Genomic DNA, 12470 nt, shown 5'->3' with positions numbered 1-12470 from the left:
ACTTGCCCCGTCGTATTTTGTTCGAGAAAGCTCCCGTTCTCGACGCCCTCACCAAGGCTAATACCTAATTCACCTATAATGACGATCCAAATCGAAAGTCCCAGTTTTGCTGGATATTCCAACAGGCTAGTTTTAAGCCGTAGCTTTTCGGTGGTTCACGCATAATACCATGCTCAAACGGATCAAGCTTCTGCTCGGACAGCATCATCAGTTTTCTTCAGTGTAAACGGTGTTTTGAAAGATCGCAACCAGCTGCTTTGTAGACAGCTGGTTGCGGAAATTTACGCCGTCTGTAACTATCTCTTCGGCAGCCGAGCTGCTTGAAGACATCGGAAGTATAAACTACAGGTTGCAGTTGCCAACGTTTGTAGATAAACGCTGGTAGCGACTGCAGTCTCGCATTACCACGCATCACTCGGAACAGAAAGGCGCTAGTTTCGGTTTGAAGTCGGTACCTTTTCTACAACATAGATGGCGGCAGCATCAGTCTTCTGCACTCGGTGCATTTGGCGAGTTCGTTTGAGTCCAGTTTTCCGTGCAACACTCTGTGAGTGCGATGCATTCTGGGAGAGAACTCGAACGGTGCCAGTGCGTGTGAAACGAACTCACTATCAAATATCGCACAAGAGAGCTACTGCGCATGCTCAGAACGCGTTCCACAGCTCACCACACAAAGATGGCAGCGCCCAGAACGCGACCATTCGAATGGTCCTAGAGATAGAAGCTAAGTGAGAGGACTAGTTGAGAGCGCGCGGGGATGTCAGAGCACCCAGCTCTGATTGGTATAACGAGTGGGCAGACGCAACCCACTGTTCGAACACTTTCGAAAGCCGAACGGCAGCGTCCGGCGTTTAGCGTCAGCTATAGTTCGTTTCACCTTATGGGCGAGCGAAGCCAACGCTACAAGTGCGAGCATGCTGCTTGTAACAGCGCCTGTGGTGCACGAGCGCACGTGCGAAGCCGTCACGCTCAGAGCCTTGGGCTCGCGCTTCTAGCTTTGACTTCGCTCGCACATGACGTGAAACGAAGTATAGAGCCACTAGATGAGCTGCGCTTAGAGTACCGGCACTCCGTTCCCCGACATTGTTGTGGGCGTCGTCATCTTGGTGCTTTTGCAGAGCAGACGCAACTGCCGATCGTCATGATTCAAAAGTGAAACTTTCTCAGCTTTAGATTCGGTGTTAAGAAGCTCATGTGATATTGCTTTGCTTTGTCGCGAACTGTTCAAACATTTGTGGAGGACGGAAAAGCGTTTAAGACACAATATGGCTAAGTATCGTTACTCCCAAGGGCAGCTTATTAAGTGGCACTATATAGTGTTAGCTAAGCAGCAAGGCCCACATAATGGCCACAGATGTGACGTCAGTGCAAGCTATGTCAAGAAGGATGACTTTTTTTTTCTTTCTTTTTTTCTGAGGATCCTAAATTATATTAGTGTTCCTAGATAAGCTACACTTTAATGTAACGACACTTCCCCATCTTCTGGCTTTAATCATGGTTGTCAATCATCTGAAGCTTTATCTGAGATCACAGAATACGCTTTTCCGTCCTACACAAATGTTTAAACAGTTCGCGACAGAGCAAAGCAATATTACCTGAGCTTCCTACAACCGAATCTAATGCTGAGAAAGTCGCACTTTTGAATCACGACGATCGGCACTTTTGTTCGCTTTGCACAAGCACCAAGATGGCAACGCCCACAACAATATCGGGGAACAGAGTGCCGATACTCTAAGTGTAGCTAGTTTAGTGGCTCTAATTTATACATCCGTGATTGGTTATGAACGGTTAAACACGACTAATATTTCATTGCGCGTTTTGCATCGAGCACAATATTAGATATATCATATACCTCTTTTTTTTTTCTCTTTTTTTTACAGGTGCGCGGTCGGATTGCCCGGAGTTGGATTGCGAGAAAGAGGGCCCTGGATGTTTCCCGGTTCGAGGCGACGATGAAGAATGTTCAAAATGCTCCTGCGATGGGAAGCCAGCGGGCCCCAGCGTGTTCGATCGAGTCGGGCGTGCCGTGGCTCCTGCGAAACCCCACGCGACAGCCAAGGACGATCCTGACTCTCGTAACAAAGAATGTCCAGCTTGCCCCGAAGGTTGCATCACCAGCATGTTCCAGGGAAAATGTACCGGATGCCTTTCGCCCGAAGACGCCGACGTGAAGTGCGAGTAGCTGTCAAAGTTTATCTGGAAGAGCGTCGCAGTTGGCTCAGATTACCCATGAGCCCAGAAGTGGTGCACTCCTAAGGGCTTTCATCTACGAGAGCGACAAGCACCGATGTTTGTCTTATGTCACCGACAACCTGAGAAACGCAGGGTTGTGGCGAGTCCCTGTCATCTTATGATCGCTCCTCAGCCAATAAGATCGCCGCATCAGCCGATAAGAACACCGAACAGCCAATCACCAAGTCAGAGACGTGATCTTAACGGGACACACCTTGCGTTTGTTTAGCTGTAACGGGGCATAGTAAAAAAAAAGATCAAAGTTGCTTCTTTTGTCATTCCCATTAATCTTTCGCTGTGCTGGATGTCCACGGACAAGTTATTTTAGCGGTAATTTTGTGAATTTGAAATGTAAAGCCTTTTGCTAACAATGTATATTTTGCGAGTAGTGTTTGGGCTTTTGGTGTTCGAGTGGGGTGATGCCCGATCAGTGGGTATTATGAATATGCAAATAAAATTCGGCAATTATTACCGCATACTAAACGACATAAGCACCGATTTGGAAAGGTAAGAAAAGAAAAACCGCCGATGAAGTGAGCAGCAAAATACTCATATTATGCTGCGTTTCAAAGCATAGCCTCTGATCTATATAGTGATCCATGTAAGGATAATTCGACCTTTTGGTGACGTAAAATCATTCATGATAATAACATTCCCTGGCCTTCCTCGGGTCTTTTGAAAGTTTATTACGAAAACATTTGTCAGTTTGAAGGTAACTGGAATGTCTAGTCTCCACAAACGTTTTTGTATAGCACATTCTTTACGTTTATTCTTCCGAGAAAGTCTGTCATTATTCACGGCTTTCGAATACATTCCTTAAGGATTAATTTACGGGGGAACTTACACCTAGAAATATCCTTAAACTGCATTAAAAAATTGTACGACTCACTTGGGCAATATGTTTTTTGTTTTTTTGTTTTTAAATATTGTTTCAATTTGCGTGGGCTACATTTTGTGTAAATTTCTGAAAACTTCCTGGTTTAATACTTCGAGCTAACACAAAGGAGGCTAATGCTTTTTCTTCTGCGGAATTAATTGTGACACACATAAAAATGGAACGATGATCACTAAGGTCATAACTTAGTATTTAAGACCTTACACGGCTTTCCTCGTAATTATTAATAAACAAATCAACGATGGTTTCTGAAATAATGTTTACCCTGGTCGGCTAATGGATCAAACCACGACAACCATACACGGCTAATAATTTTTTTTTATTTTTCTCTTCGAAGCAGTATCGCTTAACATGCTGATGTTAAAATCATAACCACAAATTATATTTAGTCAATGGTCGCGAGTTTGTTGATGTTCAAAGCGCACAATTATTCCAAAAATCCGTTTGTTTGTTTGTTTGTTTTTTTTTTTCTTTTTTTTTTGTCTAGAGAGGAGCCTTTGCAACCATGCTGCCTGGCTCGACTTCAACGCCGGAACATTTTCGTCGTTCACCCGTGAAACAAAGCTTCTTTCGTTTTCAGTTTGTGCAACACCGTCCACATATTACTGTGCCATTCATGTTCCTTCAGTTCTTGTTGTATTGTCCATTTGTTCCCGCTTTTTCAATTTGTTCCACGCGCATCGCTAGACTTTATAAGTCTTTATCATGCTGACGAAGATATTCCAACGATTCGTAGTACTTGTCTGACATGTTTCGAACTGAAACTTCAATGTTCTCTCTTCGATGGTCAACCGCTTGCTCAGTTTCCGGTTCATGCATATCGGCATGCTGGCCACATCGATTTCAGCGTTTTTCTTTGTTTCCGCGCTCCGACATTGCCCGCTCTGCATTTTGAAAGTGCTACACGTTACGCACTTCGAAGACGGAACTTTTTTCACTTTTTGACTCGTTATTAAGCTTCTTGACCGCGACATCATTGACTACACAAGAATCTCATCGACCACGTTCGAGTATGTCGACACGTGAGTCCCAAAAATCAATGCACCCCCGAAATCTGATTTGCCAATATCAGTGAGCTGAAGTCACTTTTGCCAAGGCATACAAACCAACGTGGAGGTAGGACGTCACGTTGCTGCGGCGGCGCTGCTGTCGGCCCTTGGTGCACGCGAAGCCGTTTTATTTGACGCGTTTCATCCGAAGACGAGTCTCCGTCGAACGTTGACGCGACGTGACCTCTATAGAGGTCACGCAGAAAATTCAGCACTACTGCATCGCCAGCTATAGGAGGCGATGAACCCGCAATACCAGCTAGAAGACAAGGCCTGCTCATGACGTCATCGACAGTAGATCCCCGACCCGCCACCAAGCGACAAACACGAGAATCTTCGCAAAGCGGCAGGCGCATCCCCCTTTGCTCCGCCGCGTGCTAACACCGTGTTTGTTCCGAGACGCTTCATGTTCCGAGACGCTGCATGACCCTGACGCAAGGCAGGCAGCGCTGCTTGTATCCAATCAATGATGACGTTTGGGGGCAAAAGGCCTTGTCTTCTAAGTGGTTTTGGTTTAAGCGTTGGGCTGATGTCCCTCGATCCGACCACATCTCTTGTGCGGATGCGCGATACACGTGACACGAGCGAATGCATGCTGCGACACCATTTGCTTCCAAAGGCTGCACCTTTCGGTGCAGTGCCGTTATTTGCTTCCGAGCTGCGTGTCGCTATATTTGTAAGACGAACGCAGCAAACCTAGGGGGTTCAGCCACCGCCGCTACTCACAGCAGCGCCACCAGGTTCATTACCTCTCACTGCGGCAGCTGTGATAACTCCGGGTTCTCTCTAACAAAAAATGTGCTTCTCAGCAGAGTTGGAACCGGAATCGAGAGGCCCCGCGGCAAAAGCTCCGAATGTGACCGCTAGGTGATTCCGACTTACGAAAAAAAGGGGTCTGAGTTGCGAGAAGTTTAGGGCGATGTGCACCGCCTTCGGACCAACGTCGTATCGAGCTTGACGTTTACTACTCTGTTTCACCATGCGTCCGAGCGTAGTCAAGGCTAGACCACACACAAGTGAACACACACAGACTAAAAACGAAAGATCACGGTGCCTGAACTCCGGCTGATTGGTTTCGTCAATGATAGCACGCACACGGTTAGATTATGAATGCTGCCTTGCTGGAGTTTTGTCGTGGCTTGACCGACCAGCTGGTAGCTGGGTAGCTTTCACTGCGCTCGGACTTAATTAAGGTAAAGAAAATTACGGAAAGGGGGGGGGGGAGAATATTGTACTGAATCGAGTATCCCAGTGTTATCCCTAAATTAAACAATGTCAAGAGAGTCCTTATATGGCGACTTCCTCTTCCAGAATAAAAGTTCGAAATGACGCAACACTATTTGCTTCCAACCATTCTTTGCCCCCCCCCCCTCAAATGTACACGCTTTTGAAGCGTACTTGAACTATACTTCGTTTCAGCTTCGGTCCAGACGCAGCCGATGCTACAAGCGCGAGCATGTGGCCCAGAACAGTGCTTGCACTGCACCAGCGCGCGTGCTTGGCAGGGATGCTGAAAGCCCGGAGCTCGCGCTTGTAGCTTTGGCGGCGTCTGGACCGAAGCTGAAACGAAGTATAGTCAGACTCTGGTGGACGCGGTGTCAATGTTGGGCTCATTGAATGGAAAGCGCCGAATGAACAAGGACGAAGAAGGGGACAGAGACGAAGCGCACTCACAACTGAAGGTTTATTGAAAACAACATTGACTATTAATACCGTCTATCAGGGTGTTGGCTCAAAAAGAAAAACTCTTTATCAGTTAAGTGCAGTGACGGCGCACTAATACACAGACTCACCCCTTGCTCTCTTATGCGGAATGCCTCGTGTATTTCTCGCGCTGTTTTGTTTTCGTATCTGCCCAGAACTGTTGTTTTTTCCAATTCCGGGCCACATGGGCACCTATCACAATGCACCGCAAGATTGCCCGACGGGGACTGTTTGACTGACCAGGCATGTTCTCTGGCCCTTTCATTTATGCAACGCCCCGTTTGGCCGACATACGATTTCCCGCAACTCAATGGTATGTTATACACCACTGACGTTGCATACTCCACGTATTGATTAGCGTGTTTCTTTTTACACACCTTACCCTCTCCCTTTTTGTTGTTTATTTTTGAACACTAGTGAGACAGCTTGTGCGGCGCTGAAAACACCACCGGCACTTCAAAATGAGCGGCCACTTTTTTTAGATTGTGCGATAGGTTATGAATATAAGGAATCACCGCCGGTCTTGTTAGTTGTCTGGAAGGAATATGATCGTCATCTTTTCTCTTCATCTTGGAAACAAGGTTATCCGCTACTTCCACCAAGAAGGGATCGGGGTACCCTCCGCGTTTTAGACGATTCACCTGCGTGAGGAAGCTTTCATCCGCGACATGGTGGCATGATTTTGCAAGGGAGGCTCTCATTAGGCACGATGCTGTTCCCCTTTTAACGAGTTTGGATTGCGCAGAATTGAAGGGCAGAACCCCTTTCTTAGTTCGCGGCTCATGTTTCCAACAAACATGGTCACCTTCGAAGTTGAGGCTCAAATCCAAAAACTGAAGCCTTCCCCTCGTCATAGTTTCATGGGTATGTATGTCACGGTATGTCGATGATTTCTTGGTGCTTGCCCCTAAGTCCGTTACTGTTACCATGGACTTAATCAGCGATGTGTTGGATTGTTTTAACTTGAATTCACACGGATTGACGTTCACCCATGAAACTATGACGAGGGGAAGGCTTCAGTTTTTGGATTTGAGCCTCAACTTCGAAGGTGAGCATGTTTGTTGGAAATATGAGCCGCGAACTAAGAAAGGGGTTCTGCCCTTCAATTCTGCGCAATCCAAACTCGTTAAAAGGGGAACAGCATCGTGCCTAATGAGAGCCTCCCTTGCACAACCACCATGTCGCGGATGAAAGCTTCCTCACGCAGGTGAATCGTCTAAAACGCGGAGGGTACCCCGATCGCTTCTTGGTGGAAGTAGCGGATAACCTTGTTTCTAAGATGAAGAGAAAAGATGACGATCATATTCCTTCCAGACAACTAACAAGACCGGCGGTGATTCCTTATATTCATAACCTATCGCACAATCTAAAAAAAGTGGCGGCTCATTTTGAAGTGCCGGTGGTGTTTTCAGCGCCGCACAAGCTGTCTCACTTGTGTTCAAAAATAAACAACAAAAAGGGAGAGGGTAAGGTGTGTCAAAAGAAACACGCTAATCAATACGTGGAGTGTGCAACGTCAGTGGTGTATAACATACCATTGAGTTGCGGGAAATCGTATGTCGGCCAAACGGGGCGTTGCATAAATGAAAGGGCCAGAGAACATGCCTGGTCAGTCAAACAGTCCCCGTCGGGCAATCTTGCGGTGCATTGTGATAGGTGCCCATGTGGCCCGGAATTGGAAAAAACAACAGTTCTGGGCAGATACGAAAACAAAACAGCGCGAGAAATACACGAGGCATTCCGCATAAGAGAGCAAGGGGTGAGTCTGTGTATTAGTGCGCCGTCACTGCACTTAACTGATAAAGAGTTTTTCTTTTTGAGCCAACACCCTGATAGACGGTATTAATAGTCAATGTTGTTTTCAATAAACCTTCAGTTGTGAGTGCGCTTCGTCTCTGTCCCCTTCTTCGTCCTTGTTCATTCGGCGCTTTCCATTCAATGATGTACCAACTAGCCCATTTATCTATTTTACTATTGGGCTCATCGCGAACAACACATGGTGAAAACCCCACGCTCTCCTTGTCACAACTCTATTGCAAGCGGAACCATTAGCACGCCAAGATTATTCTTTTTGAAACGTCTTGTTTATTTATTTATATGAAGATTTCAGGCGCCTTGTTCTTCCCAGAAGTGGGGCGCGGCACGTGTCTCCAGCACTTTCTGAACAATGAATGGCGCCACTTTTCCCAGGATAGAGGGGGGCTTTATTCACGCGCATGTGATCGCGCCTCGCAGTCTGCGCCGCGCGCTGATTGGCTCACTCGGGAGGGGGGCGTTACGGCTGCAAGACCATAGACTGGCCGAACTCTCCCAATATACGGCTCTGGCCTCGAGCGCCTCGAGGGTGCTCGAGTGATTCCACCAGTTCGTTTCTCTCGGACAACATATTTTCGTGCTTCCTCCTGTTTTCATGGATTGAAGCCAGGCCGCAATTTCTAGTTGTAAGTAAAATCATTCGAGAATCTATACTTCGTTTCTCTTCAAGCCCAGGCGCAGCCGACGCTACCAGCCGATGAGACTAATCAGGCATCGTGACCCGAAGCACCATCGTGGTGTTCGTCATGTGTTCTACCATCGCTGGCCGAACCCGTCATAAACGGAAAAGGTCTGGTGACTTATTGCGCTTTTGACGCCTTTTGATTGGTCCAATTACCTCGCAGCGCCGGCAAATCGGTAGATTATTCTTGAAATGGAATGCTCGTAGGTTACTTAGTATAATACACCAAGTTTCGCGGTTTTCAGAGCCCTAGTATTTGCAATAATCAATTTACGAATGCGGATCATTTTCGTCTCGACCAGGCAACACCGCTCAAGTCAGTCACACCATGGTGCCCATCAAACATGTGGTCATCATATTTAGTTGAACGCTCTCTTATTCAAGGCGCCGCCTTGCTCGCCCAATCTCGCCTCGTCACGGTACGATATCGCACGCTCTAACGATGCTCGGCCCTTGAACTTGGCCTCCGGCCCACCCTGATTGCATGTGCGCGATGTTACGAAGGGCCTTGGTCCAGGTCACGTTCCTTCCTCCGTCCCTCTTCTTACCCCACGGCGGGGGTGTGCAACACCTCCTAGAAACAAGGCCGTAGAGCTCTTCTCGTGACGTCGCAAAAGAAGGCCATCGGGGGCGAGCGTCGAAGCGAAGGCAACGCGCGTGGATCGACCGTCGTAACGCGCTTTTAGTCACATACGGGTGTCTTATTCGCTAACATGAAAGCTGCACATAGCAACGGGTCTAGAAAACATTTTATTGCACGGGCAAAACATTACACCGCTAAATAATCGATGAGAAATGGCACGAGGTATGCGTATAAGACGTCTAGAGAAAAATGGGATTGCTTTAAGTCAAAAACATTAAGTTACGCAACTATCGCTGTATATTTTATACAGAAATACGTACAGAAATTTAATACAGAAATGGCGAGACACGCAGTGATTGCATAGAGCAAAACAGATTACAGTTAAAAATCAGGTAAACGTAGTCAACGCGGATACGGCTCACAAGTGTTACTTACGATCATGTAAGCGTGCAGTCACTGAATTATTTCATTATACGCCAGCCAAATGGCAAAATTAATGTAAGTTCGACAGAATTATATTATGGGGTCGACAAGCCAGCTTGCGACAATCGTATAATCACTCAAGACCGCGAGCTGATTAAATGCCATATCATTTAATGAAAATATATTAACTTTTTCGTGCGGCAGCTAGAGGTACTCAGCTTACTATTTAGTCAACTAATTTGCTCCTCCCTATGGGCTCGAGCTGCCCTAGAACAAGATATAACTTATTTTGTATAAAATAGTATTGTTACCCTAATACAGTTAAGATTCTAGTATAAACGCAGTAAAGGCAATAAAATAACATTAGCATAAATAAACACGTAAGCACAAACCAACGCACTTTCAATAATTACACAAACTTGTTATTCACCTTCCACTAAAAACTAGAATATTACAGCGGATATTTACAAATGTCAACGCAATAGCACATGGATAACGGCGAAGAACAAGATTCCATTCTAACACGCAAATTAAAAAAAAAAAAAGAAAAATCGACCGCAGCGCTTTATTTGCATCCTACATGACAAAGAAAGCCCGTAAATAAGTTGTTTCTCACCTCTCGATCGTATCCATACGTCCCGCAGTATCCGCCACGAAAACATTTGAACACAAACTCCGGACTTGTTCCGCGAATCCACGTAAATGCCGTAGTATCAAGCCAAAAAAAAAAAAAAAAAACTACCTGAGACTGCGGTGACGGCAGAAAAACGACGGGAAGAAGGAAAGGGGCCTCAAAAGACCCATAAACGAGAGCAGTGGCAGCGAAACGATCGCTTCCTCGTGCGCGCTCCCTACGGCGATGACTAGATTTTTGTTTTTTTCGGTTCCCTTCCCTTCTGAAATGTTTCAGAGTTGCTTTTCAGACAGTCAGCAGCTCACACACAACGTAAATTTACCAGAATCGGAACCCGTATGAGGGAAGAAAATGTCGCATCGGAGCCGGTTCATTCGAAAAGTGTGGGGAACTGCAGGACTGCACGCAGCCCCGCGGTTACGGGGATAATTATAAATATAAATTTGGTACTTTCAACCTTGGTAACGCGCTGTATATTACGTTTATATTATATAAATACTATCGAAATACATATAAAGCTCGAGAGGACGCCACTAAAGCATGTTCTGGATAGGCGATATGAAGCCGGCAGCCAGGGTGGCTAAACTTGCATTTGCTGCGCGATTAAACACTAATTCGGCCTGACACTTCATTGGCCACAGACGACAGCAAACGTGGGGTAAATATCAGTTCAGATCGGGAGCCACTTCGCGCTGCCGTATACCTCCAAGCGGCCAAACCGCCAGTCAAACCTTCTCGCCGAAGGCCTTCGGAACGCCCGGAACCGGTCAGATCCTCGAGCCCGTATACGACCGCAGCGCCGCCGCGGAGTGCGGAACCTGCATTTGTTTCTTTTCTGATCTAGAACACTGAACAAGAACTACTTTTATAAATAATTGAAACAGTTTGCACCATTTATATTTTGTATTTCGACTAAAAAGAAGCTTTTAGCGGCTCTGACCAGTAGTAAGCCCAGGACCAAATACGTCGCATATTGCGCGCTTTCGGTACCGCGGGTTGCCCCCGTCGGTGGAGGAGGTTTCTGTGTCGTCCGGTTAATATGATGCACAGATATTTAGTTACTCTCTCCGTGCCCGCTGGCTTGCCCGAACCTCAAGAGATGTGGAACCGCAAAAAAAGGTAGGCGCTTAAATATTGCCGCGCGCAGGGTCACGGACTTCTAGAATTTTCTCGTTTATTCTTGCTCCGGACATAGCTTCTGTCGTTTATCCCTGCTTATGTTGTTCTAGAAAGTGCGTGTTCATTCTCGCCCCGAGCGCGCTACGCTCGAACCTTCTCCGCCGAATCTTCGAGATAGTGCCTCATTCTAGATAAGAGGCCACCCGCAACCTTGTCGAGTTAGTTTTCGCCTCAGCGTTCGACCGTGCTGCTTCGCCGCCTTCGACGCCCGCGACGCTCTGTTGTTATTTTTCTATTTCCTTTTATTTTTGGCACAAGTTCGCCACATTAAACGTTTATTTCTTTCTGTGTATTTCTTGTTTTTTTTGGTCACCACCCGTGACATTTTGGTGGAGGTGCTGGGTAACGCATGCCCCTGCCGCGTACCATCCGAGGGCCCGCAGTCCAAGTCCAACGCCTAGCCCACGAAGAACCAACGAAAGCACTTCCGAGATCCGGTTCAGTCGTCGCACCCAAGGCCTACACCTGGAATTCGGACCTCTGCCGCCCAAGACTAAGCAGCCAACGAGACCAACGATGGACAGCCAGTCGTCGCAGAACCCGTCCACCGCCAGCGTCGTCGTCCTGCCAGTCGCACCCCGGACTCCGACGCCTTTCCACGGGGAGATCCACGAAGACATCGAAGACTGGCTGCGACACTACGAACGTGTAGCCCGCCACAACGGATGGACGACTGAGCAGTGCCTCCACAACCTTTACTTCTCGCTTGAAGGCACTGCGAGGCACTGGTTTGAAAACGACGAAGCCTCCTTCCCCACATGGGAGTCCTGCGTCGCCGAACTTAAACGAACATTCATTAACCACCATCGTTGCCAGCGAGCAGAGGACCTGCTTCAAACAAGGGTGCAGGGCCCCAATGAAAGCCTGACCACCTTTGCAGAGGATGTTCTGCGTCTAAGTGCCCGAGCAGACCCGGAGGCCGCTGAGGAAAAGAAACTCCGAATCCTCATGCGAGGCGTCAAGGCAGAAATTTTTGGAGGCCTGGTTCGCAATCCCCCGACGACCGTCGATGCATTTGTGAGTGAAGCCACGAACATCGAGCGCGCACTGACGGCCCGAGCAAGCCACTACCACCGACTCGCCGGCGCGCCTACTTCTCCAACCGTCGCAGCTACCCTTCCGGACCTGAGCACCACCGGTGTCGACAGCCTTCGGGATATCGTCCGGGATATCGTCCGGGAAGAGCTCCGGAAGATTCTACCTGCTGCAGATCGCCCAGCCTCACTCTCACTCGCCGACGTCGTCCGAGAGGAAGTTCACCGAGCTTTCCATCC

The 12470-nt window shown here is 47.6% G+C and overlaps 1 protein-coding gene across 1 annotated transcript; it reads left to right on the top strand.

Annotated features, from left to right (window-relative positions):
* Positions 1-1780: 1780 nt before the first annotated feature.
* LOC121046733 lies at positions 1781-2979 on the top strand. Its single transcript, XM_040501288.1, has 2 exons — positions 1781-1787; positions 1881-2979. The coding sequence occupies exons 1-2, from the start codon at positions 1781-1783 to the stop codon at positions 2180-2182; spliced, it is 309 nt and encodes a 102-aa protein (XP_040357222.1). The 3' UTR covers positions 2183-2979.
* Positions 2980-12470: the final 9491 nt, after the last annotated feature.

The sequence above is a fragment of the Ixodes scapularis genome, unplaced genomic scaffold (assembly GCF_016920785.2).
Source record: "Ixodes scapularis isolate PalLabHiFi unplaced genomic scaffold, ASM1692078v2 PGA_scaffold10__122_contigs__length_95168666, whole genome shotgun sequence".
In the NCBI taxonomy this organism is placed as follows: domain Eukaryota; kingdom Metazoa; phylum Arthropoda; class Arachnida; order Ixodida; family Ixodidae; genus Ixodes; species Ixodes scapularis.
The sequence above is the reverse complement of the archived record's forward strand: the minus strand, read 5'-3'. Positions and strand labels throughout refer to the sequence as shown.